This window comes from Columba livia, chromosome 3 (assembly GCF_036013475.1).
Source record: "Columba livia isolate bColLiv1 breed racing homer chromosome 3, bColLiv1.pat.W.v2, whole genome shotgun sequence".
Classification (NCBI taxonomy): Eukaryota; Metazoa; Chordata; class Aves; order Columbiformes; family Columbidae; genus Columba; species Columba livia.
In genome coordinates, this window is record NC_088604.1 from 96,935,519 (window position 1) to 96,963,086 (window position 27,568).

Consider the following 27,568-nt stretch of genomic DNA (forward strand, 5'->3'; position numbering starts at 1 on the left):
GCCGCTCGCAGCGGCTGCATCCCTGTGCCGCTTTGGAGGGTGGGTGTGGCCTGCAGGCCCGGCCCCTCCTCGCCAGCCAACCAGAGGAAGGGGGCGCGGCGCGGCGGGCGCCTGCTGTCCAATGAGGGGCCGAGGCGCGTTTGGCGGGTCGGTCGGTGGCGGGAGTCGCCGCCACGAGTCGCATCCCGCGCGCACCGGTTGCTGTTGGCCATGCTGTGCCGCGCGCTGCTCCGCCGCGCCTCGGCCGCGCCGCCCCGTGAGTACCGCGCGCGCCCCGCTGCGGCCCGGCCCGCCGCTGCCTCTTCCCCGGGCGGCGGCGCCGCGGCAGCGAGAGCCCGGGCCGCCCGCTGCCGTGGCGGCGGCCTCGGAGCCCCCGGGTTGGACCCCCCCCCCCCCCCACTTCCCCGGCGGCAGAATGGGCGGCTCGGGCGCCTCCACAGCCGCTGCGGGGGCCTCGGGGCTCCTCGCGCCCGCGCCGGTGCTGTACGGTGCGGTTACGGCCCGTCTGTCTCGCCGTAGGTCGGTCCTCGCCGCTCCCCCTGCAGCACCTCTTGGACAGCTACCAGTGCAGCCGAGAAGATGACCACCTGTCCTGCGGGGAAACGGGGATGCCCGTCCCTCCTTTCGGCTGCGCCTTTTCTGCAGGTAAAGTCACCTTCGAGAGGCCCTTTCAGGGGCCAGGGTGTGGGGTCCGCTGTTGGCACTCAAAACTTCTTATTTTTTAATGTGTCTCATTATTTGGTTTTAAAGTTTATTGCCTTAAAGTGAGCTGGTAACAGTGTACTTGTATCTAAATGTGATATAAACTGCAACATGGTGCTTGTAGGTATATGGGTGAAAAGTATTCCCTTAAAGAAGTGACTACAAAGCGCTTATTTTAAAGCCTCTTTGTTTCAGCTTTGTCTGTTTCAAGGTATGTCCTCTTGGTGACAGCGCTAGGCTACATAGTTGAAAAACTGAATTTTGTCCAAAGTGTATAAAATATATGACAGGATGGAGTATGTAGAAATCAAAGAAGCGGATGGATGTCACTAGACTGTGACATGTAGCGTTTTCCCGTGATAAATACATGCTTCCTGCTTTTCTAATGCACATCCACAGAAAGTACTGGAGGTTGTAGATGATAGGTGGTATAGATACAGAAAACTACAACTAGAGAACTATCACAGCTGGTGAAAGAGGCCATTATCTCAAAAGTTGCTCCTGGAGCCATTTGATTGCCCATGTATCGTAGTTCCTGAATGAAACATCTAGAAAAAAAGTGTTGGCCAATATTTCTGCATTTTGAACATTTAAATTGCTATGTAAATACTTCTTTTTCAAGCCTATCTATTTGCCGTGTACCCTACTTGAAGTATTTGTGGCCCTTCACAAAGAACAGGGACATTATGATTCAGCTACATAATACGCAAATATATTTTGATTTCTTTTCAGCCCCGAACTTGGAGCACGTACTGGCAGTTGCAAATGAAGAAGGATTTGTTAGACTGTACGATACTGAAGCTCAAACTACCAGCAAACTCATCTTTAAAGGTATATATTATACAAAAAGTGATTTTCATTTGATATGTCGTGTACTAGACCTACTGGAATCAAAGGAAGCTTCTTGCAAGTCATTTAAACATAAATGTGGGCAGTACTTAAATCCTTTCATATACTTTGCTGAGTTTTCACAGAGCAGCAGTGTGACTGTGCCCTTACTACAGCAGTAGTAAGCGAACTGTTCTGTGTTGTTTTTCTTGCCTAAGGGAAGCTGTTGACAAGTTTTCTGATTTTAGTGTCTGGTGTTCTTTAGTCTTCTGCAAAATATCACACTGCAATGCACTGAGCTAATCTTGGTTTTTGTTTTGTTGTTAGAATGGCAGGCTCACTCAAATGCTGTATTTGACCTTGCCTGGGTACCAGGGGAACACAGGATTGTAAGCAGTCTTTTCCCACCTAATTTTATTTTTAATGCTTTGGCAACTGTGTGCAGAAAGTGACTGAAGCTTTTTATTTTTCCTTCTGAAGGTCACTGCTTCGGGAGATCAGACAGCCAAGGTGTGGGATGTGAGAGCCGGGGAGCTTCTTGGCATATGTAAAGGTCACCAGTGTAGCCTCAAGTCAGTTGCTTTTTCTAGATTTGAGAAAGGTAAATGTTGATATTCCCTGTTGTCTGTTTTTCCCTTCATCTTTCCTCCTGGCACATCGGTCCTCTGGGGGCTAAAAGGGGCTTTGGAAACTGTCAGTTAAAATAGGAGAGGCAAACTGAGCAGCAGCCTAGCCAGTGAAGCAAAACTAACTTGTTGGAACTTCACGGTGACCTGTTGCTAATATCTGCACATTTCTGATCTTGGGCAAGTTTAAGACATGATATTGAAATAATTCAGTCCTTACTTCCATACATAAATTTGTAAATATTCTTTTCATAAGCTGTTTTCTCTAGAGTAGTAGTAAAGAAAGACTAGGAAGACTAAGGAAACTAGTCAAAAAGCATGGCAGAAGACTGGCCTGAGTTTTATATTTCTAGGACTGGCATCCCAGGTGCTGGGGCAAAAGAGCCAGAGGCACATAGATGGCATTGTACAGCATTCGGCTAATTAAAATAAAACTTTTGAAAGCTAATAGCACTCTTTTTCGCTCTCTCAGCTGTCTTCTGTACTGGAGGCAGAGATGGAAACATCATGGTTTGGGATACCAGATGCAACAAAAAAGGTAACCAAACTTTCAGATCCATATCAAAAAAGCTCAGTATCTTGTGTAAAAACAGTACTCAGATGTACATGTTGGACTAATGTTTTTGATTACAATATAGGCAACACTTCTCTAAGAAGAGGCTTGTCAGATAACAGTGGACTGCTTTTGTACAGTAAAGGGGCAGAATAGGTATTCCTTCTGTGTTTAATGTTTTTTGCACTTTGCAACAGTCTCATTAACAGCATGATATACATGCTGTTCTGATAATACTGATAAGGAGGTACAGAAAACATCCTTGTGTGGGACAAGCAAGGAGACAGATGGGTTGGGTGAGAGTGCTCAGGTCAGAGCCGTTCAGAGGGATGAAGCAAAGCTGGGAAGATTCCTGCCAGAGTTGGAAGGAAGGCAGAAAGTGCAGGAGCAAAGTTGATTGTGAGTCCTGGGAGCAACTGAATATGTTGTGGGAACACCTCCTAAATGCAGGGTGAGCTCATTCTGCTCCTCTCTTTCTGTTTCCTGGAGCTTTTCCTTCCCTGGTCAGGTCATGCCTTTACGCCTCTTCCCAGTTCTCTATCCCGGAAGTTTCCTGGCCTGTGCTATCAGAACAAGTTTCACTCTTTCATCTGTCCCAGGCTCTTCAGACTTGCAGCTGGGGGAAAGGAGAAGCTCCACATGACTGATGTGGAAAGTATAGGGTAAAAAAAAGGTAGAAAAGTCACTTTTCTGTAGTACAGCAGTAAGTTTCACAAAGTGAGAAGTAGCAGCCAAAGGCTACTAGAAAATTATGAAGTGGAAAAGCACTGGAAACCTATCTATGAGTACAGTTCTGCTCAGGATGAAGTGGGTTGAACACTCCAGATGAGGTTGCACGCTGAAGCCAGTTCTAGCTTACACTGACCTCTGCAATTTTTTGCTGTATATGCTTCTGTTTTGTACTGTGTTCTTCTCATTGGTTTCATATGTAACCAGCAATTGTTTTCAGAATACATTATTTTAAATGGTTTTAAAGGTTAGTCTCAGCCACTGCCTGTTTTATTAAAGTGATGGAAAAACTGCATAGAAATGTTTAATTGAGATGTCTTTGATTTCTTTCAGATGGATTTTATAGGCAAGTGAATCAAATCAGTGGAGCACACAATGTGGTCGACAAGCACACTCCTTCCAAACCAAAGAAGAAGAGGCAGAACCTAAAGGGACTTGCTCCGTTGGTGGTAGGTATCTGGGGAACAAATGAAAAGTAGGCCTGTCTTCTGAGGACAATGGTGTTCATAGAAGCCTTCCTAAGTAATTATCACGAGAAATATTTGGTTTGGATGTCATAATTGCTTCAGTTTATCTTTGCAGAGGTAGTTTTTTTGTTATTGTCACTTGCTATGGCTAATTTTAGACATTGTTTATTTGTCCAACAACACATGAGCCATCAAAACCATCTCTGTGCAAGTGCCGTGTGAAAATACATCTTTTTTTTCCAGAGAGGAAAGAAGTGGCCCAGCATTCTTCTTTTGAGGGGGAAGATAGGGAGGGCTGTAACTTTTTTTTTCTTTAATTTGACCACACAAATGACTGCTTACTGCAGGAAGACCTAGTCTTATTTAATCTATTAAACCTTGTGATGAAGGCAGCTCTCTTATCTCTGACCTGAAAGGTTTAGCTTCAAACTGCTGCCCAAATACTTACTGCTCAGTAGCAATTGCACTTGTGGGAGTGTTCGAAGGGTTGTTGTGTGTTTCGAGGTTCTCCTGCCTGGCTAGGAGGAGGTTTCCTTGGTATTCACTTGACCTTGGACTAAGCAGCAAGATCTTGCTGACTTTGAAAGAAAATAAATGTTGTGGGCTTTTTATTTCCTTTTTTTTTTTTCCCTTTTCTCCTTCTAGGATTTCCAGCAGAGTGTAACTGTGGTGCTGCTTCAGGACGAGCATACTCTTATTTCTGCAGGAGCTGTTGATGGGTAAGGCTTTTCTGTCTATTCTGCTTGTTCTTCACAGTGGCACAAAAAAATTGGGCAATTTTTTCCTAAGATCACACAGTGGCCCACAAAGCTACAGTTGCTATTAGGTAGATTCAGCAGAGCTATGCTGCTAGCTTGCTTTGGCAAAGCTGAATGCTGCTTTTCTTCCTTACTGGAGGTGGCAGTGCTGGGACAAATTGTGCATATTTGGTAAATGCTCATTTTAGTGTCTTAGCTATAGGGCAGAACGGGAGCAGTTCTTACTATCCCTCTCTATTCTCATGGACTTATTGGACCTCAAGTAAACAGAGTATTGTTAGAGAGCTGTTTTGGGATGCAAGTGGGTGGTTGGTGCCTGGATATGTGTAGGCATGCTTGAGAAAATGTTGCCTTGAGTCACAAAGGGTGCATTTTTCTAGGTGCCAGATCTGGTGCAGATCTTGGAGCGCAAGCAAACTGTCTCACTGATTAGCATGGCGATTACCCTCTCAGAACTCAATTCTTTAGCAGGCTCCGTGTGGTCAGAGCCTTTCTCGGCCAGATTAGATTGACTCTCCTGCCTATGGCTCGTGAGAGAGGCTTGCTCCTGTCGAGGAGGAAAAACCTTGAGGGCCTTCATTTTTAAAACTACAAGTCAGGAGTACAAAGACATCCTTGCATATCCTTTTACTAGCTGAAGAAAGGTGACTTGTGCACCCATGTTGGATGTTGTGTAAGTTACAAAAGACAATGCCACTTCCTCATCCATAACCAGCAGAGCAGTTGTTTTGCTTTCAGCCTGTCTCTGCTCTGCTCTTGCTCAGCTGCTCCGTAGCACCGGACACTCCTCAGTAATGAGCAATCTGTCTTCCTGTGCTCTCAAAAGGACCTGTCAGCATTGCAAAATAAATTTTAAAGTTGAAGACACTTGTGCTTTTCTATTTCAGTGTGATCAAAGTATGGGACTTGCGCAAAAACTATGGGGCTTACTCTCAGGACCCGGTGCCTTTCAAGTCTTTTTTATACCCTGGGACCAGTACTCGCAAACTTGGTAAGTTATTGGAGGATGTATTTGTTTAAGTGCAAAGAGAATTTAAGAAGGACCAACAGTGCCATCTCTCTAGCCAATTAGTGATCACACTGACAAGCTCAGCAGGGTATTTCGATTGCCAATACCAAATCTTCAAGTTGCAGAGTGAATGTGCCCCACTTTTGTATCATTGCACCAATGACAAACACTTGCATAAGCTTCAGCAGTGCATTTTCAGAAATGGAGATGAGGGAATGATAGGGCTCTTGAGGTAGAATTCAGCTAGTAGTTTTGATGCATGAGGAAAAATCAGATTGAACTCTTTCTTTGCATTGTATCTTGCAAATGCAACAGACCAGACTGGGTTTTTACATTATAACCTTCCAGAGTGGAGCAATACTTAATGCTGTTTGTTATCAGAAACAATAGCACTCTTGTTCATGCTGCTCTGTGCTTCTTTGTATCAATATCTTAACGCCTTACAATGCTCTGATGCAACACAGTGATTCCCAATGACTTATCTAATCAACTATCTTGACGTGGTAATGGTCAGTGTCAGTCCCAAGAACCTGAGAGTAATCCTTGAAGAGCTGTTTGTGGAACAATGTGCTGTCAGGGAAAGATTTTTTTTTGAACCTAAATCACTAGCAAATCAGAACTTGGCTTTTTCTACCAAAGCATGAGGGTTTCTGTTTATTTTTAATCTACAAATTCTACAATTCGTTTTTCCTGTTGTCCATTTGAAACTATCAAATGAATCGCTTGCCTGCTCTGAAGGTGAGATATTCTCTAAATATCAGCCTGAATCCTCATGAGAAAACGTAGATATTATTCTAGAAGCTTTCCTTCCCCAGCAAGTGCTCTATCAGACAAATAAATTTTCCAATAACAATCAATCTCCTATACAATAGAGATCCTTTCCAAATTTCCCTCTCTAGGCATTTCTTTGAGAATTCCTGTTTTTTGTGGAGTTATTTCTGATGAAGAACGTCTCTCTTTGTCTATAGGATATTCTAGCCTCGTTTTGGATTCCACCGGTGCTAATCTGTTTGCTAATTGCACTGATGACAGTATCTACATGTTCAACATGACAAGTTTAAGGACTGTTCCAGGTATGCACCACATCTGTGGAAAGAGCTGCAAAAAATAGGTGTTGCAGACCATAGAAAGGCAAGTTTCTCCCTGTGACTTAGAGAGACCAGCTTGAATGCTTAGGAGACTTATTCCATGCTGTTCTATCTAAATCCACCCAGGAGAGAAGGCATCTGTGCAAGGGCCAATCATATTTTGTGATAAGCCACCCACATGAAATTAATAGCACAAAAACTTGCATAAATGCAGATACTGGTTCACCCAGACTGAGACTAAGGATAGTTTACATGTTTTCTGGTGGGGAACAGATAGTTTCCAGCTTCTACCCACCTGAAGCAACTTTGAATCTCGTGCTTACTGGCAATCACTGATTTTTCAAGCTCTTAGATAGGAATCCATGTAAAATGGTCTTATTCAGATATTTCATTCCTTCAGCTCTGCGTCTGTGACTTTTATGTTGACAAGACAGCCCACAGATTTTGGTACACGAAGCTGCTATGTCAGAAGCCAATGGCTGCTTCTCAGAAAGCAGCAAAACTTGTTAGATGCATTCCAGCCAGACACGCGGTTTAGTTTCCGTTGCTTTTCTCAGTCTCTCAGTTAATTGAAATTAAATGAACAATATGTCCTTCTGTCTGCTCTTCAGGAAGGCAGTGTGGTGGGTGGGAATGCTTCCAGAGTCAAAAAGTGGTGCAAGTAGCACATTTTAGTAGGTCAGTTGTTGAGTTTTACCATGGGTGTGACTGTTGAGCTGTGGAAATACACAATATCCTGTCCCCCCATGGGAGTGGGCTCTCTCCAAAGCGCAGAGCATCCCACCCTTGGCCTCCTCTGGATGAAGCCGATAAAACCCAGTGAGCAACCTCAGTTCAGCCAGCCGTATGAAGCCTGTGTGGTGTGGCTGTTCCCGCAGAGGGCAGCGCCTGCCCACTGCTCTGTGCTTCTCTCCTTTTGTCCCTGCTGTGGCTGCGCTTGTCTGGTTTCGAGGCAGCTGGAGGTTGTGGGGGGGCGTGAGGAAATTCCTCACTCTAGCAGGACTTGCGGGTAGGTCTGGCTTAGGAAGGGACTCGCTGTCCCGTAGCTGTTGCTGTGCTGAGAGAGCTGTGGGTGAAAATTAAGGGATATTTTGGGGGTCTTGCAATTTTTCAAAGACCACCAAACGCAGCCACCTGTCCTCTGGTCTGTGGGTCAGCTCCTTTACCAAAACTGCTATTAAAACAGGGCTGGTAGAGGGGGTGCCAGCCGTGCCTGGTGCTACATCAGGAAACTTGACCTTTCTGCCCCGATGAGAGGATGTGATGTAGTGCAGCTGGGTGCTCTAGGTCCACCCTCAGCTCCTGTGCTGGCTACCAGCTCCTCCAGCCCCCACAACAGGGGAAATGGCGATCATTCAGGGTGATGCTTTCACGGCTTTCACAAACACTATTGGGGCTTTAAATATAGGCAATCAGCAAGCGCGGTTGACATGGTGCAAGTTTTGTTGATGAAATAAAGGTGCTGGAGCAGGAGGAAGGAGCAGCAAGCACCCTCCTTGCCGTCTGGGTGGAAGAAGGCCCTCGCTATGCTTGCTGCTAATGTTGTGGGGCTGGTGGTAGTGGAACCATAACCAGAGTAGTGGGGCATCCCAGGTGATGTCTCGGGTTGCTTGTGACATGGGTGAAGCTGAAGCTTTAATGAAACTGCCACTGCTTCCTAATGCTGCAGAGAGAGCTGTTCAGGTAAAGCTGCTTCATTTGGAAAGCCTGAAGGGCTCCAGGTGAATAATAAAGACTTCCTGCTGCCCCAGAGCTAGGGAGCAGTGCAACCACTTTCTCCACTTTCTCCAGAGGTTATGCGGCTGGGCAGGAAAAGCCTGTAAGATCAGCCCTGCTTGCACAACCCACTCCAGCGCTATGCATTGAGTGGGGCTTTTATTTTGATTTTTTTTCTTTTTTCCTCACAGTGGCAGTTTTCAGCGGGCACCAGAATTCAACCTTTTACATCAAATCCAGCACCAGCCCAGACGACCAGTTCCTAGTCAGTGGCTCGAGCGACTGCAACGCATACATCTGGAAGGTGAGGTGACTGGGACAGACCCAAGAGTGCAGCCCCAAGCTGCTCTGCTCTTCCGTTTCATTTGCTTTTCATGTTCATGTAGGACACTCCCTGTCTCCCACTCCTGCTTGCAGCAGCCTAGGGTTAGCTCCTGGCCTGTTGTGCCCGGAGTTTGTTGCTCTCAGGGTTAGATGTAACTGTTTAATGTAAAACAGAGCTAACCTCCTGCCTTCAGTATGTCTCTCATCACTGCTGCTTATTGCAAGTTGCTGATTTTAATCTGATTTTAATGGGCATTAAAATCCTCTTTCAGTCCTGGTGACTCATCCAGCTATGACAAGTAGACAGACAGTTCTAGCTTCATATTCAGCAATGGAGCACATTAACAGAAACCTAACAGTTTAATTGTTTTGAAGGGCACTCTTTCCCCCCAATTCCTCTTTTTCCAGCACTTGCTTCAGACATAGCTTTTTATCATGCTTAATCTACAGTAGTTAAAGCCTTTGTATTACAGCAATGGCTCAGCTGGAGCCTTCAGCAAAATTCCAAAGCACTGTCTGACAGCTGAGAGGCTTCCTCGCTTGGCATCTTGTGCTGACATGTAGGAAACGCAAAGTCATCAAGTTAATAGCAGGGACCGCAGAACAAGGTGCACTTCAAGTTCTGGTTTCCATATGGGACAGCCATGCAGTAGAAGGGTAGGCTTCTTATTGACGTAGAACTGACAGAAACCACAGGTGACTGCTTCTTTCGGGTTAGGGAATGCTGACTTGTTTACCCCTGCCATGATGACTTCAAAAGTAACGTACAAACCTTTAAGATCAGAGGGTCAGGCTGCTGTGTCTGTGGTTTGAGCATGGAGTCTCTTTGGTTTGGAGAACACTGGTAAGCAGCTGGGTTGCTTACTCAGAAGCAGCAGGAGTGCAGTAGCGTGGATCCTCCCCTGCCAAGTGTCATTTTATTCTTCCTCAAGTTCTGTGTAAGTTCAGCAAAAATACCTGCAGACTTGGGCTGGGCATCCTACGTTCATGTGTTTTGATACTTTCTTGAAATGCAGGCTGGGGCTGGGAACGTTAGCGTTCAAGGAGGTCATTACATCTCAAAGCTTAAGTGTTTAAGCATATTTAGAATGCATTTGTGTACAGAAGGCTTTTGTTGGTATCACATGTGGGTGACAGATTGTATTGCATATTTATTAAACAAATCATCAGATCACTTTTTAATACTATGGTCACGTTAGAAAGTGAGATTTCCAGCAAAACTGTCTCTTTTGAGATCTGTCATATTCAGAGGCTCCTTAATTTGTTTGAAACGCTGTCAGCTTTTACTGACTCTGAAACATATGTATCTTTTCCTGGGATGAGGATTTACTATGCTGTGAACAAAACATGGTTAGATATTGCAGAAGCAAATAATGTTTTATGTTGGAAATAACATAATGAAGAGCACTAGCTTTCCATATCTAGAAAGAAATGAAAGGCAGGACAAGACATTGTTGAGGAATGAAAGGCCGAGCAAGAATTTGTCCACCCAGATGATTTCTTTGAGAAACTTCAGCATCAGTGCCAAGTTGTGTTTGGGTCAGCAATTCCCAAAGAACACTGTAGCTACAAGTTATTGCTGACAAGGACACTGTTTCAGGCTTTTGCAACATATACATCACTTTCAGGCAATGAACACTTGCTTTATTGTGTTGTTGGTTTGTTGCTTCGTTTTTGGTTTTTAAATTACTGGTCTGTCAATTAACGAACCGACTCTTCAACAACCCTAAGATTATAAAAGCCAGATAGCAGAGAGGTTTCTCTGGACAAAGATGGTACCTAGCTGAGCTACCTTCCTGGTAATAAAAAAAATTCCTTTATAGACACATACTTCCATTGTCTTTTGAATCCTCTGGTACACGTGTAGCTGTACAGCTGTACTTCACACCTCACTCCAATGTGACCATATTAAGTTACCCCTTGGTCTCTCACAGCCTCGAAATTTAAGTGCTTCTGTATCGCATAGTGCATAAAACTACATCCACTATTTTATGCAGAATCTTGAAGATGGATATAACAGCTGTTTCAGTGGGTAGAGTAACTAATGAAGTCCCATTTCCTAGGTTTCTCTTTTTAACCTTTCCACAATAGCTCTAACTTCCCCACCAATATCCTGTCAAATCAGGCAAAAAGCAGTATGTGCTGTGGCTAATCCTGACTTAACATGCACAGCCTGGCCAACTCTCTTTTGCCAAGCACGGTGGACACAGCTATAACTATGCATCCTCCTTTAGTTCACAATAATATAAGTTGGGTGTAGTTGGTCTGATTTACTGTAGTATAGCGTAAAACCACTGTGTCCCAGCAAGAGTAATTCTCTTCCTCTGTGTTCCTTCCAGCAATCAGTGCTTACTAGACCGCTATTGTGTCTGTGTTGTGTGTTATAGAAGACTGCTATTAAATATAAACAAAGGTGTTCTCTGCACTGAGATCTCCTGTTGTTTATTCCCTAAGTAGGGATTTGGTTTCCATGGTATTACATGTTTTGGCAGGGAAGGGAATACCCTGACCAAGGCCTTTAGTGGATATTTAGTCAAGTGATTACCTTTGCTATGCCAGGAAAAAAAAAAGTGGCCTGTTAAGATGAACCAGTTTGTATTAGAACAACTTTAAGATCTGAAGCTGGATATCCAATTGCAGTTTTGCAGGCTGTTGTAGGAGGTGATCCACAAGAGGAAAAAAAAACTGTGTGTAAATCAGAAGCTTTCCCCCATGTCTTGCATCTTCCTTTGAAATCTTATACGTCTGCTTCTTTTCCCACACAGTAAAGAATCTGCTCATTCACTTAGCTGTTTATGCAAACTCCCTGGTTAAATCCCCCTTATAATGTCACATCAATAATGGTGACTCATAGCTCCAGAATGGATTGCCTGCTGAAAGCACGCAAAAGTTGGATGCATGTGTGTTTTCTTCTTTGGGCCATTTAATGCTAGCTTCAGCTGCATCTGTCACTGACAGGAGCTGTAATCAAAGATTAATGACAATACTGTAGAACAGGAGCAAGATTTCTTTTTATTAAGGGTGTAAGAGAAATGGAGATCAATTGGATGAGCCCGAGTGGTTTAGGAAGCTTTTTTTATTAACTCTTAAGAAGGTCTGTGGTCCAACTGGTTGGAGGAGGTACAGGCACTTGGCAGTCGCACAAATGGCAGTTCTGAACCCGGTGAAGGTTCATGCATAGGATTTTGTTGGTGACAGTTCTATTTTTTTAATAAACTATTGACCTGTGATTGGTGCGTTTGTAAAACAGCAGCAGACCCTTAATAAAAGTATGAGCTTCCCAAACCGGTAAGCATCTTACCTAGAACAGGTACTTAATATAGCGAAATGCTTGTGTCGTGTTTTGGGCTGACAATTCTGGAGGCAGAAATCCTGAATGTAGCAGAAACTAAACAAGTGTTTCCAGGCAAGTCAGTACATTTCAGTGCTCACCAGATGCTTCACCTTGAGAAATGAAGCACCAGCTGATCCTTAGGGTTCGGTTCCTTCAGCTGTCTCATGATGACAGGCTGAGAGTGTTTGATTTATCCATCTCATATAGGAAAGATGGAAAGGACTCACATGTTTCACAGCTGGGCTGTGGGGTCTTTTCTTAGTGATGTATATTAATTAGGTTGCAGGACTTCTGATTGTTTACTTGTTTTTCTATGGAATTTTTAAGGTTTCTGAGCCCAGCCTTCCTCCACGGATACTCCTTGGTCACTCTCAAGAAGTTACCTCCATTGTTTGGTGTCCTTCAGACTTCACTAAGGTTTGTTTTCTAGACATTTTTCTTTCCTATGAAACGAAAGATGTGATGTGGCAACATCTGCTTTTCAAAATTGCAGCAGTATTTGTTTATTTGGGAGGGAATTTTTAGTCAATAATTTCTAAAACTGTTCATTTAGGGGGCAGTAAACAGTGCTAGTCACATGAGTACAATGTATCAGAAGTTTTTAATTATTTTCAAATAATTTAGGCTATTTGATAAGACCTAGGAAATTGCGAAAGAAAAAATACCTCTTCTGATGAGAGCCTGTGACGCTACCTGTAAGAGACAAAACTGTGAAACTATTTAATCCAGGCTTTCATAAGCCAAAAGCTTGTTCTATGGTTCTATTCTTACAGCTTTCTTACCTGTCTGACCATTGATACATCTGCAAGTCTTACACAGAGCGGCAAGAAGTTTTGAATACCCTTTAAAAAATGTGTGGACTCTTTTCATTTTGACCTTTTTTCAAAATTGGAGCTGTTTTAATGACATATTTGTGTGTATACCCAAAAACCTACAGTGAAATTGGGTCAGTAATTTTGCACCAGAGATCGCCAAAAGGAAGAGGACTGCAGCAGGAGGTTGGTTCAAATGATTGGCCTAGCTCAAAATGAGAAACGACCCTGAAAAATCCTAGATAGTGTCCTAATAATAGCCAGAGTTTCTTTCATCCCATAATATTAAGCGAGTCAGGCACTCTCACTGGTTTGCACTATAGCTCTGGGTCTTCGGAAAAGCGTTGCAGTGTAGGAGGGTGGGAGTCTTGTGGCCAAACAGGAGGAATTGTTCTGGTTGTGTAAGATGCACAAAAATATGCGAATTGGCATTTTAGATAAAATCTGTGATCTAGAGGTGGCCCAGCATCCTGATCATGATGTGTTGGAATTGCAGACCAATACCGCTTTTAAAATCATTACTGACACAGGTAAGAAATAGTCAGCCATTGTACAGATGCTGAAGCATGAAGAAAAGTGGAAAATGTGGTGTTAAGACAGGGCAGGAAGCTGCTTGGAGTGACCTGACAGGCAAAGCTGCCTTTTGTAGGTACACTATTGGTGTCACAAAGGTTAGAGTAGAGTCACTTTCCCATCCAGTTTGCTGTGAACTTTGGCCACAGCATTTCCTTTTTCTTGCTGCTGATTCCTCTGTGAGTCATCAGCCAATCTGTCCAAAGAGAGCCATAAAAGGGGTGCTACATGAGTTCTGCTGCTTCTTTGGATGACATTCCACAGATCCTTTTGGAGCTTGTGATGCTGCGGTGTGGATCTAGACCAACGTTTCTAGCAGAGTTGGTTTCTCTGCCAGGTACTGCTGACATATGACTCTGAAGAGAAAGCGCCCGAGGCTGGTGCAACAGCCTTCCAATGTCACCTTCTTGGTGTGTTGCAAACATTTGTCCCCAAGCAGAAAAGCTCCTGAGTAACAGAGACAGACCTGGATGCAGGTGCAAAAAGCAGCATGGCTGCATTTTATTACCGAGTGATTGAGATTTCAAAATACACCCTGGCCCTTCCTGAGCAGACGGGTGTCTGTTACAGAGCCGTGCAAGGCAGCCAGTTACTGGTGACTGACATTTTGCAGAAAGATGTGGAAGTGGCAACCTTGCCAACTTTAATGCAAATGCTGCTGTCTGGTATGGCAAAGAAACAGAGTGGGGTTGTTTTTTTTGTTTTACGGGCAAATCTTGTACCCGCTTAATCAGGCTTCACCCTTATTCATATTGGCATGGTGTGTTGGGTGTAGCTGTTCTCTTTCACTTGGCCAGCGATCCAGAGGATGTGCCTTGGTTACTCCAACAAACTAATTTATGCTGCAGATTGCCACGTGCTCTGACGACAACACTGTGAGGATTTGGCGCTTACGACATCATCCTGAGGAAGAGAAATCAGCATTCAACAAAATCAACTTGGTGGGCTGGGTCACTCAGAAGAAACCAGAAGAGCAACTTGGAGCAGGTAAGGCCCCTGAGCTGAGGTGTCTCACTCTGCAACACAGCTTCTGAGTTTTGGCTGTTCTCTGTACCAACAAAAGCCTTTGGCTTTTCTTATTAGTGTTCTACTTTTGTTTGTATTAGGCATTAATTCATATAGCCAGACAATCACTTCTACTTGTAAATACTTCAGCCACCAACAAGAAAACCTGACTGAAATAGCTTGCAAGTATGCTGAAGTCTATATGAGCAGACTGCAAAGCAAATATTCATTAATACAGCTTGTCGGGCAGCCAGATCTTCAGTGGGGATCAGCAGAGTTCAATAGTCGAACAGTCAAAGCAGATCTTGTGTGCGTGTGCTGTAGCACTAAGTCACACTTTTTTTTAATATCAAATAATACCTGAGAGCGGTAAGATCATGTACTTTTTCCAGTTTGCTAGTTTACCTGTAAAGGGCTGATGGCTCATGTACCACCTTGGAACTTTGAAATGTTTCCTCCTGCCCAGTGGTTGAATTCTGCACAGATTTTTTTGCTGCTGCTACCAGTATTACTTACACCTCTTTCTTCAGCTTCATACAGTGGTACTGACTGTCTACACAGACAAATGCCATGTAGTGTAAGTACTTCAAAAATGAATGTAGACAATCGTGATGCAATCATAATGTTCGAGAATTAATTGGTAGCATTAATCTGTTCACATGTTAAGACTAGCTAACAAATGCAATACCTTTCTACAAAGCCTAGGCGATCAGACAAGCTACGCAGCATGCGCTCACAGCTCTCAAGCAGATCTGGCCCCTGTAGAGAAGCTACACACTGGACAGAACTTGAGACTAGAAGAAAGGAGCCCCGGATCATCGCACTACTTTTGACTTGTCTGAAACTTGCATTTTGTTACAGTAGAGTAGGTGAAAGGAGAACAACCCTCCCAAAAAAAAAGTGAAATAAGATGAGCTGCTCTGTGGTGTAGCTCTGAACCTGAGACTACAATAGCTTCCCAGCAGCTGGTGGTGTGACTTCCTGTGTTCCACCTATCTTTTCTAGCCACCCTCCAAATGAATTTCATCTTGGCTAGCACAGATAAAGGCTGAAGGTCTCCAAATCCCACTAACGGGATAACATTACCTCTAACCTTCTGCCAGGGAGTAACAGTCTTGCAGGAAGTTTGCAGGACAATAGCGGGGAGAGTGCCAGGCCTTCTGCGTAGCTGGTAAATGGTTTGTGTGTGCACACCCCTTGCTTCAGATAGGACTCAAAATCACTTTGTGTACTCGTTTCAGCAAAAGAGAAGTAAGCGTAGGTCTGGTCCAGAAGCCTGAAACCTAAAGTAGCTTGTACACTAAAACTTTACACATCAGCTTTGACAATTATGCTAGAAAAATAGCTTATTTCTCCTCACTCTTGCTGTATTAAAGTAACATAGGAGGGAAGAGGAAGTACACAGACACTGCAATCACAACAGCCGGCTTCCTGCTGACCTTGGCTCTTGAACACAAAGCACGTGCTGTTAGATTGTAGGAGTTATCTGCAGAGACTGATTCAGAGCTGGCAAGCTAAGCAATATTTCAGACCTGCTGGGATGAGGTCTAGGTAGTTCCACACCCATTTATGAGGAACAATAAATGTGAGACTGAGGTTGTGTATTGACTGTTGACCTATATCGTCAAGCATAGTGAGCACAGTTTCCTTTTCTTTGGAAATTATTTTTGTGGTTTCCCTAAGTTGCACTACTTTCTTTATGTTTTTGTGTAACCAAATCTGGAGCAGGCCTGTGCGTGGACAATTTGTGACTCTTAAATCTGGAGATTGATTATATCACTCTAGAAAATTCATAGCACAAAAGGTACGAAACATCTGAAATAACCTGCTTTGGTGTAACACAGGTTGACTACAGATATTTACAGTATTGTGCTACATTCAATAGCAGCTTAAATGGAAAAAGCTTGGAACTGGCTTGGTAGAAGCCTGAATAATGCAAGCAGTCTTACAAAAAAGCCCAATCTTTGTATTCTTTATCTCAAGTTTGGGGCTGTTTCTCAAGTTTGGGTTTGCTTCTTGCTGTGACACCCATCCAGCTCTCAAGATAGCTTTTTTTTCCCCTTATCCAGTGCCTCCTCCAACTTTCAGACTGGTTTGGGATTGAGAGTTGCCCATACCCACCTAGTAGTGCAATATTCCTGTTCTGTGAATCTGTAGACAGTCATTCAGGATCAAGAGTTGCTGAGCTTGCTTTTTCTGCCTCTAGGAGCTTAGATTTTTAAGCGCAACTAATCCCCAGCTGAGATGTTATTGTGTTGTAAGTGCTCATTAAAGTAAAGATTAGGACAACCAGTCTTGGTGGTTACTTTCTCTTAGACCAGATTGAAACAAGTTGTTGTGAAGTGGCATGTTTTATCACGAAAGGAGTCTTGACTTCTCTTTTATTGTGTTAGAGTGATTTGTACTGGGATCTGTTAATATGTGATCCTCTTTAATTTTGCTCTGATGCACCAGTACTTGTATTTTGGATAGTAGGTAACACAGAAAAAGGAAGTACTGAAAGAGGCTTAGTATGGTGTATAATCAAAAAGTCATGTAGATGCTCACTTAACATGCTATTTGTGAGACAGCCAGCATGCTAAAGAAAATGGCAGGTTATTGACACTACACTTCTCGTTGTTCTAATGAAGTGCTTTATAGTACAGTGCTAATGCTGAGGATTAGGAGTTCAGACTAAACCCCTGGTATACAGAAAATGTTTAGAGCTCTTGTGCTCAGCACTGGGAAGGTATAGAGTAACTACGGTGCTATCCTATTTAATTGTATCACCACAAGCTAAATGAATGAGAAAGCGGGCATCTAACGAACCCTCTAATGCGTTGTCTGTTGGAAGGTGCCAGAAATAAAACAAAAAATAAATAATTAAACCCCTCTAATACTGCTGCAGACCAAGATCTTTGATATATATGATTCCCACTGTTACAAGTGAGGTCCTTGTGCCCCTGTCTGTGACTACTAAGAGGCTGGGTATTCAGAACCTCTTTTCTAAAAGCAGACGAGTTTACATCTTGGCTAGTAAGCTCAAAAGCCACTGTGAAATCTGTTTGGGACAGATTTTATTTCGTTTGGAATTTAAGTCCTTGTTCAGGAGTTGAAGAGTTTCTCACATTGCCCTGGGTGTGGTAAATAACTGCCATCTTCATACTAATATAGCATTGCAGAAAATCCTTCAGCAAAATGACAAGAGAATGAAAGCCTGTCCTTTCCTGTTCTCAGTCTTTTTTTTAACCTTTAAAATATGCAGCGATTAACACCTGACCAGGAGCATTATTCATGTAGTAGGGCATTATAGCATAAGGCAGGGGTGTCAAACTCATTTTCACCGGGGGCCACATCAGCCTCACAGTTGCCTTCAAGGGGCCGAATGTAATTTTAGGACTGTATAAATACAGTATTTATACATAATGTGGCCCCTCGTGAAAATGAGTTTGACACTCCTGGCATAAGGCTTCCTTGGTATTGTAATTAGCTGTGGGGCCTGCTTTCATTACCTTTGTCCCTCGCCCCAGCTATGCAGACACTAAAGATGGCAGCGCAGGTGGGGAAGGTGCAGACCAGCCTTGCTGTCAGGCAGCATCTCGGTACAGAGCGGTCTGGACCGAGCCACTGCGAGGCTTCCGGCAAGGCCAGATAAATGTGCACAATCTGTTTTCCCTGTCCATCCATCTTTTGGCTGTAGCTCACATAGGAGTGCTTGTTACAGAAGGGATAGACATCAGACATTACACAAATATACTGTATTATACTTATCAGTATGATGGAGGGTTTTACATAGGACTTGTACCAGTTTAGCCAAAATTAGAGGGATTTATGCAACCTCTTAATTCAAAAGGGTATGTCTGAGAAGCAGGGTCAGCGCTGAATTCATCTCCTGGTTGGAATGGCTGTTTATAAAAGGGCTGTCTTTAATTTGCTCTTCTGTGTTCCTCATCAGACTACTTATTTCTCCCCCATCAGGACCGACAGCCAGCCCACAAAGTACTCCTGCCAAGGCCTTCACAGTGGGCAGCCCCTGTAATTCCTCGCCACGGATGGCTGCCTGTGCTCCCATTTATTCTGGAGACCTTCCCCTGCCTACAAACACTCCGACAGGCGCTCTCAAAACCCAGACGGCGGCAGCTTGCGCCCCAGCCAAGCGGAGCGGAGCCAGCCCATGCACTTCTCCCAAACCAAACCCTTCCTCCAAAATGTCCATTAAACATTGGGTTACAAGGACTCCGTGCTCTTCTTCTCCAGAAGTGGGGGCAAAGGCTCCTTCTCCTAGAAAAGCCTTGGCAGAAGTCACCCAAGGTCTCCTGGAAGCCTCTTGCCCTCCTAAAGCCCCACACTCACAGTTTGAAAAGCGTGCCAAGAGAAGGCTCGAGTGCAGCAAGGAGGATGATGTGGGGCAGAAGTGTCTGCAGGCCTGTAGCTGTGTGACTGAACTGGACCATGCGGCTAAGAAATCTAAGCTGAATTTATGTCACTTGGCCGCAGACCAAAAAGCTGATGATGAAGGCTCCCTCAGTCTGGCTGACTTGGACAAAGACTGCGAAGGCTCCAGCTGCAGCCAAAAAGAGCTCTCCTTTCCTGGAAGCCGTATTAATCTATCAGGCATTCAAACTCCTCCCCATCTCTTCAGATCTCCATATGGGAAAGACACTGAGGTAGTAGATAAAGAGAATAGTTCACCTGAAAGAAAAAATTGGTTGTCTGCTCTGGGAGAGAAGCTCCGGACTGGCAGAGCTGGCAGCCAGAGCACGTCAAACAGCCCCCCGTCATCCTGCAGTCCTGGTGCCAAACGACGAGAGACTGTGGCAGCGGCCACTTCGCCGAAAACTGTAAGTAGGACCGTCAGTGACAGTGGTCATGAAAGCACTTAGCCCTAGCTGCCACTCTGCCCTTGTTCTCTCCTGCTCAAGCATTCAAAGAATTATCCCTTTGATTGTGGACAGGACAGAAGGGATGATTTCTGGCCTAATAAGCCAGATACATTAATGCTGTTATCTACTAATCCCCTCCATGCGGGAAGAGAATTTTTAGGATGTTGATGTCCCTCACTTTAAAGGGACTTAGAGCACACAGGAGATCAGTGATCCTCCCAGTCCCCGGTCAGGTGTTCAAAGGATGTAGCTGTCATCTGAAATACAGCTTGCTCTGAGAAGCACAACAATGACAGCACCTTTCCTGGCAGATCTACTGTTTGTGTGTTCACCGTCACATCTGCCTGATTATGTTACTGGAAATCCACTTCAGCACTGGAAGAAAGAGCTAAATTTTATTCTAGCTCAGGTAGCAAAACAATTTGTTACCCATGTTGAAACCATGGGACTAAATAATGCCTTCAGTTCCTTCAACTGAAAACTAGCAGAAAATAAAGGAATTTCAAAAGTCAGAAGACAGGACTTAACCTACATAATCCTACTTTTCATGTACAAGAAGCCTGGCACAGAGCTCATCCTACGATCTGAATGTTAAGCTTATAAAGTAGCTAAAAAAGTTGGCATGAGGGTTTGATATGCAAACTGAGAAACAATAATTATGTTTTTTAAAACAAACCAAACTTCACTTGTGTCTGAAACTGGGCTCTGAGTCCCACAATGTCTTTGGCTGAGTCTCATTTCAGTAGACATTATGTAAAGTTTCACTTATCAAATTCCAGTTGTACTCTAAATTGAATATCTAATGCTAGAAGTTGCCATCATTAAGTCTTATTTTAGTAAAATACCTGATTTCACATCTTCCAGTACTTCTGTCAGATGTGAAGTGTGCAAGCCACCACTCCTGCAGTTAAGCACAGCAGCTGAGCTCTTTGTATTGTGGCTTCACCAAGAAATCTTGGTTATAGTAAACCTACAACTACTTGTGCTTTATGCTGCATGTACTTAAATACAAGACAGAGAGATTTGCCCTGGAGAAAGATTCTTATAGAACAATTATCTTTCCTGCCCAGTATGCTCCAGTTCAGATTTCAGGATGCTCCTGAGTTGTACTCGAAGCCTAAGGAGATGCCTGGAATACCAGCAGTATTTGTTGATCTGCTACATCTTGGGTACCTGCAGCCCTTTGATCTGCTGTAGGGAGAAACTGCAGCCAGAGTGCTTTTCCAGTGGCAGTAAGTCTACCCGAGGTTTCAGCCAGTGTTCCCGGGAGGTAGTAAGCCTCTTACCTGTGAGAGAAACAGATTACGGCAAAGAACCTTTCATTCATTATCTTATTTGGGAAGCTATCAGACCAGAGCAATGATAGAAGGCGACTTTAAGACTCCTGCAGCATATGAACTGTTAACCTAGAAACGTTTCTTGTTGGTTTTGTTTTTTCTAGGCTGCAACCACTTCAGTTTCCATGAGGAAGATCTGCACATACTTCCACAGAAAGCCACAAAACGACTGAAGCAGTTGCACCTGGATGTTGACACTGTGATATCAAGAGCAAATTTAGCAACACCACCAATGATGCGCCAGGATTACACAGTTTGTTGTTAGACATTCGTAAACTTGGGGTTTTATTCTCCTGCTTTTAAAGCCATTAACACTTGAAGTCAGCCGAGTGTGGAAAATTTACATAATACTTAGAGATACTCATGATCTCTTACTGACTTCAGACGATGGATCTTTTTATAAGGAAAAGCAGAGTATTTTTACATGGCAACTGTTATAGGCCAAAGACAGCAACAGCTTTGCTGTGCATTGTTGACAGGCACATATAGCTTGTCAGTTTGTGTTACTAATCTACTGTTGAAACTTCCTCTACTTAAGAGTAATGTGTAAATCATTACACCCTCCTGAAAAGCAAGTGTTGGAATGTGTGTAGAGAAACTTACTGGAGGTAGATCTGAGCTACTTTGCTCTGAATGTCATTTCTAGTTATTCCTCTAGTATCATGATGACCCATTTCCAGCAGGGAATTTATGAATGTGTTAAGTAAATATAAGACTTTTAAACATCCTGAGTCCATCTGATGGTGATTATAGTCTAAGAGGAGACAAAGTATAATCAAGTATGTAATGCCTGTGCTCCTTTTGCCATCCCCTTGCTTCTCCCAGTCTGAAAACTCCTGTGTTTGCTGACTTAGCTGGCTCTTGAACCATCAGCACTACAGCTGTTGAGGGCAACAGCTTGTCACTTCTCTGAAATAAAATACTAGCAAGGTACGTTAGAAAAATTAGTTTGATCTATTCCAAATAGTTGTCCCTTAACAGGCGGTTGCTCAGTCACATCTTACGGATTCAGCCTTTATGTAGCAAAGGCATTAATAACTGCTTATAACTTAATAACACTTTTATAATATGGTATCTATAAAATAATAGATTGTAAAATGGAGGTTGTGGCACTTGACATTTTAGAAAGCACTTGACAGAGTTTACATATTAATATTAAATGCTTTGCCATTGTAAGTCATCACTGATGCTGACAGAACAAGGTCACTGAAATGAGATCACTGTCCTGCTAGCTAATGATACCAACTCCACAGTCACGTTTTCCCCAGGGGGAGCTAGTCCAAGATCTGTATCTTAGGTGGGCGCATTTATTCTGTCTTCTGGCATAACAGTTCCTATTAACTCTTACAGCTCTGAATCCCTATTAAGTTCTTCTACTGCAAAATAATTGAGGTATTTGTAAGAGATGTGATCTGGCCAACTTATGTTTTCCATCTGAAATTTTTGCATCTACTTTACAGTAGCATTGAATAGTACAGCAGCTGAAAGGGATTAGAAGAAAACATACTGGCTTGTATTTATGTCATAGGTTGTATTTTGTAAGGAAATAAATGACTTGGGAGAAACTGGCTTTTGTGAAAGGTCTCTTACAGCTACAAAGCAAAAGTTAATATGTGGTGTGCTTTTTAAAGAAAAATGAAAGTAGTCACCATCGAGCTGCATCTTTTAGCAGGAGCACTCAGGGACCTAGAGGGGCAAGAACGACTTTCTCCTTTTTGCTGAATTGCAGTTCATCACCGCATTAGCTTTGAGGAGGTGTCATTAGGAAAGTGGGAAAGGTAACGTAGTGCTTCAGGCATTTTTTTATAGTTCTTAGTTTTTAAAAAAATTGATTTTTAAAAAGTGATTATCTGAATAGATCTAGTATATTGGGCAAAACAGGAATTAAAAAAATCTGTTAGTTTCATTTTAACCTTCTTCTGGATATTAAGGTGGAAGTAGTAGAAACATAACCTAACGTAAGTAGCTTTGGGATTTCATGCTGTCTTAATTCTAATTATTAGAACAACCGCATATGGTACAACCTGACTTGCCTACAGCCAGTTTTTCATGCAGGATTCTTCCACTCAGTTTGCAAATAACAGCTTGTAGAATAAGGAGATGTGGACCCTCTAGAAGTACATGAGAGACATCAGACATTTCAACAATAGGATTTCATGCTTCTCCACTTCTTTCACAACATTTTCTTCCTCCAGAGAAATGTTCTGCATCCAAACCATTATCTCCTATATCTTGTAAATGGCTACTAGAGGTGATTTACACTAATGGGTTACACTTGGATGAATGATATTGTGAGAGGATGTGAGATTTTCTCCTTTCAAATAGTACTTGTTTAGTGGAACAACTTGTTTCATGGACCACCAGGCGTAATTTCTTTCATCTTAAGAAGACGTGAACCTGGTTCAGAGCCTAGGAGAATTAGCTGAAACTTATCTTCTTTTATGACCAACTGCCTTGACCTTATCATGATAAAATCATGATTCCAAAAGCATAGAAGAATTGCTGATATGAACCATATGTCACGTGGTTTAAGGTAACCAGTGCTCTCTTTACCTGAGAAATTGCTGAACTAAGCATTCAAGGAGCTGAGCTCTTGTTATGAGCCAGCAAGCTATACCTCTGAATTACCTTGCCTTCTGAAGCGTTTACAGAAATGCTGCACTCAATCTTTTATAATCAAACTAAGCCTTTTGAGATACTATTCCCAAATCCTATATGTAAATCCCACTTCATGTATCTTGCAGGTTTTTCCATGCAGATGATAACTGCTTATGATGTCTCTGTCCTCAGTGTTTACCCTCTAATTGCCGAGTGGGATTTGGGAATGACCACAGCAGACTATGATGGTACTATCTGCAGCAGTTGTTACTCCTGCTCTGTTGGAAGTTCTGCCCATCACCGCTCAGCTATGAGCGGTCAACCAGTTTAGTTTCACAGCAGTTAGGTGGTGGCTTGAGCTAACCTGGCTTGTCAAAACTGAAGAGGCACTCCCAGAATCTGTACAGAGGCATGGTCAGCAAGCCTTGGCAAGCATTTCTTCTGGTACCAGCACTGACTTAACAATCCCTTGGGGAAGTTAACTACAAAAAAACCCCAAAATTTAATTGCCTCAGTTCCCTGACTCAGTGGCTAGTTATACCGAAACCGCTGAGGGGACAAAAGTGGGAGTGTGGGGCCAGCATTGCCACTGAGGGGACTGTTCTGTCATACTCTTTCTTGAAGTGTAGAGCTGATAGTTTCTTGTTGGTCTAGGAGTGCTGAAGCCTTCCTTTGGCACTGTTGTTTCTGCAGCCGTTGACCATGGCTGCAATCTCCTGGATGATCCATGGAGTGTCCACACCACCCTGTAAGCTAACCTACAGAGCTTAACAAAAAACACACTATTCTGGCATTGAAAAATGTTCTAGGTGCTGTCTGTATGTGGCATATAATTTCTTAACAAGTTTTGTTTAGAAAGAGACACTTTCCAGCCAGGAATTTGCAAAAGCATTTGGTGTGTGGAGGTATTGCAATATTCAGGAGTTTACATGTGGGTCTTGCACCCAGAATGCCTCTTAAAGAGGTTCTTTTTGGTCAGATATTAAGGTTTCTTTGTAGCCAGTACTGGTTTGGCAATAAATGGGAGTGTTCATTGAGTTGAGAGTCTCTGGGTGAGAACTAAGGGACAGGCTGGCAAGGGTGATACTGTTGTGGGTGTCTATTATAGGCCATCAGATCAGGGTGAGAAAGCTGATGAGGCCTTCTACAGGCAGCTGAGAGCAGCCTCACAGTCACAGGCCCTGGTTGTTGTGGGGGATTTTAACTTCCCTGATGTTTGCTGGAAGGACCATTCAGCCAGCCAGCCACAGTCCAGGAGGTTCCTCCAGTGCCTTGATGATAACTTCCTCATGCAGATGGTGGAGGAGCCAACTAGGAGAGGTGCACTGCTGGACCTCATCCTCACTAACAAGGAGGGTCTTGTCGAAGCGGTAAAGGTTGAGGGCTACCTTGGTTGCAGCGACCATGAGATGGTGAAGTTCAGCATCTTGGGTGGCAGGAACAGAATACCAAGCAGAATCACAACCTTGGACTTCAGCAGGGCAAGCTTTGGCCTTTTCAAGCAATTGCTAAGGGAAATCCCATGGAAAAGGGTACTTGAAGGTAAAGGGGCCCAAGATAGTTGGTTAGCATTCAGGGACTGCTTCTACCAAGCTCAAGATCAGAGCATTCCGACACGTAGGAAGTCAAGGAAGGGAGCCAGGAGACCTGCATGGTTAAACAGGGAACTGCTGGGTAAGCTCCAGTGGAAGAGGAGAGTTTACAGATCATGAAAAGAGGGACTGGCCACTTGGGGAGAATATGAGGCTGTTGTCAGAGGATGTAGGGAGGCAATGAGGAAAGCTAAGGCCTCCTTAGAATTAAACACTGTGAGGGAGGGGTCAAGGACAACAGAAAGAGCTGTTTCAAATACATGGCAGATAAGGCAATGTAGGCCCACTGGTGAATGAGGTGGGTGCCCTGGTGACAGAAGATACAGAGAAGGCAGAGTTACTGAATGCCTTCCTTGTCTCTGTCTACTCTGCCGGAAGCTGTCCTGAGGAGCCCCCTATCCCTGAGGCCCCAGAGGAAGTCAGGACAATGGAGGAGTTTGCCTGGGTTTATGAGGACTGGGTTAGGGAGCAATTAAACAACCTGGACGTCCATAAATCCATGGGTCTGGATGGGATGCACTCGCGGGTGCTGAGGGAGCTGGCTGAGGTCATTGCTGGACCACTCTCCATCATCTTTGCTAAGTCGTGGGAAACAGGAGAGGTGCCTGAGGACTGGAGGAAAGCAAATGTCACTCCAATCTTCAAAAAAGGGCAAGGAGGACCCAGGTAACTACAGACTGGTCAGCCTCACCTCCGTCCCTGGGAAAGTAATGGAACAGCTTATCCTTGGAGCCATCTCAAGGCATATAAAGGATAAGAGGGTCATTAGGGGCAGTCAGCATGGCTTCATCAAGGGGAAGTTGTGCTTGACCAACTTCATTGACTTCCATGAGGACATAACGAGGTGGATAGATGACGGCAGGGCGGTGGATGTGGTCTACCTTGACTTCAGTAAAGCATTTGACACAGCCTCCCACAGCATCCTTACAGCTAAACCAAGGAAGTGCGGTCTAGATGATCAGGTAGTGAGGTGGACTGCAAACTGGCTGAAGGGAAGAAGCCAGAGAGTCGTGGTCAATGGGGCAGAGTCTAGTTAGAGGCCTGTAGCTACTGCAGTGCCTCAGGGATCAGTATTGGGACCACTATTATTCAATGTATTCATCAATGATTTGGATGAGGGAATAGAGTGTACTATCAGCAAGTTTGCTGATGACACCAAGCTGGGAGGAGTGGCTGACACGCCAGAAGGCTGTGCTGCCATCCAGAGACATGGACAGGCTGGAGAGTTGGGCAGGGAAAAATTTAATTAAATATAACAAGGGAAAATGTAGAGTCTTGCATCGGGGCAGGAACAACTCCAGGTACCAGTATAGGTTGGGGAATGACCTGTTAGAGAACAGTGTAGGGGAAAGGGACCTGGGGGTCCTGGTGGACAGTAGGATGACCATGAGCCAGCACTGTGCCCTTGTGGCCAGGAAGGCCAATGGCATCCTGGGGTGTATTAGAAGGGGGCGGTTAGTAGGTCCAGAGAGGTTCTCCTTCCCCTCTACTCTGCCCTGGTGAGACTGCACCTGGAATATTGTGTCCAGTTCTGGGCCCCTCAGTTCCAGAAGGACAGGGAACTGCTGGAGAGAGTCCAGTGCAGGGCAACAAAGATGATTAAGGGAGTGGAGCATCTCCCTTATGAGGAAAAGCTGAGGGATCTGGGGCTCTTTAGCTTGGAGAAGAGGAGACTGAGGGGTGACCTCATTAAGGTTTATAAATATGTAACGGGTGAGTGTCACAAGGATGGAGCCAGGCTCTTCTTGGTGACAACCAATGATAAGACAAAGAGCAGTGGGTGCAAACTGGAACACAGGAGGTCCCACTTAAATAGGAGAAGAAACTTCTCCTCAGTGAGGGTGACAGAGCCTGGAACAGGCTGCCCAGGGAGGTTGTGGAGTCTCCTCTGGAGACATTCAAAACCCGCCTGGACACATTCCTATGCAACCTCATCTGGGTGTTCTTGCTCCAGCAGGGGGATTGGACTAGGTGATCTTTTGAGGTCCCTTCCAATTCCTAACATTCTGTGATTCTGTGATCTTCAGGTCCATTAAGATGAAATTTCATGCTTTTCCTCCTGAAGCTGACCTAAACAGTTTCCCAAGTGAGGGAAAATTATCACCCTCTGTTTCTTTACACTCTGTTGATAAAACAGAACCCTTGTATTTTTCTCTCTCTCTGATTTGTGTATGGCCACATCTACAATAAATAAAATACACTCTGCTACTATACAATGTCCCTGTGTCATCCTTCAGAGAACAGTTTTGACCGTAACGAAGTGCTCCATCTGCGCTGCACAAAATGCCAAATATGATGGTAAGCAAGGAAGAGCAGAAAGCAAACAGGAAGGAGCCCATATGTAACTTATTTTAAAATAACTTAGGAAGAAACGTTTTATGTCAATTATTTTATAGAAATATGCACTACAATACTAGAATGTGGAACCAAAAGAGCAAAAGCAAAATTAAAGTCAAGGATTACCTTTCACTTTTAAGCCTCAAACTGGATTATATATTTTTTAATCAGAGTAAGTATATATCCATTTTAATTGGAGCATAATGGAAAAATTTGAGGGACTAAAAGTACAGCTAGATTACAACAGGAAGACCCATTACTCCAGGCTTGTGCAACTAGATATAGACTTAAAGACCAGAAAGAATTATGTATAATTAA

General features: G+C 43.8%; 1 protein-coding gene across 1 annotated transcript; it reads left to right on the top strand.

Annotated features, from left to right (window-relative positions):
- Window positions 1–44: 44 nt before the first annotated feature.
- On the top strand, window positions 45–27,129 carry DTL (denticleless E3 ubiquitin protein ligase homolog). The gene is made up of 15 exons (XM_065058395.1): window positions 45–256; window positions 520–645; window positions 1,435–1,533; window positions 1,858–1,919; window positions 2,011–2,131; window positions 2,629–2,694; window positions 3,772–3,887; window positions 4,551–4,624; window positions 5,551–5,654; window positions 6,641–6,745; window positions 8,668–8,780; window positions 12,462–12,551; window positions 14,368–14,506; window positions 18,482–19,344; window positions 20,828–27,129. Exons 1-15 carry the CDS (start codon window positions 211–213, stop codon window positions 20,894–20,896), a joined length of 2,193 nt encoding a protein of 730 aa, XP_064914467.1. The 5' UTR covers window positions 45–210; the 3' UTR covers window positions 20,897–27,129.
- The last annotated feature ends 439 nt before the right edge of the window (window positions 27,130–27,568 follow it).

Coding starts and splice junctions, on each gene's coding strand:
- DTL (XM_065058395.1), top strand. CDS start 211: ATGCTGTGCCGCGCGCTGCTCCGCCGCGCCTCGGCCGCGCCGCCCC. Junction 3,888..4,550: donor AGGGACTTGCTCCGTTGGTG/GTAGGTATCTGG, acceptor TTCTCCTTCTAG/GATTTCCAGCAGAGTGTAAC. Junction 5,655..6,640: donor GACCAGTACTCGCAAACTTG/GTAAGTTATTGG, acceptor CTTTGTCTATAG/GATATTCTAGCCTCGTTTTG.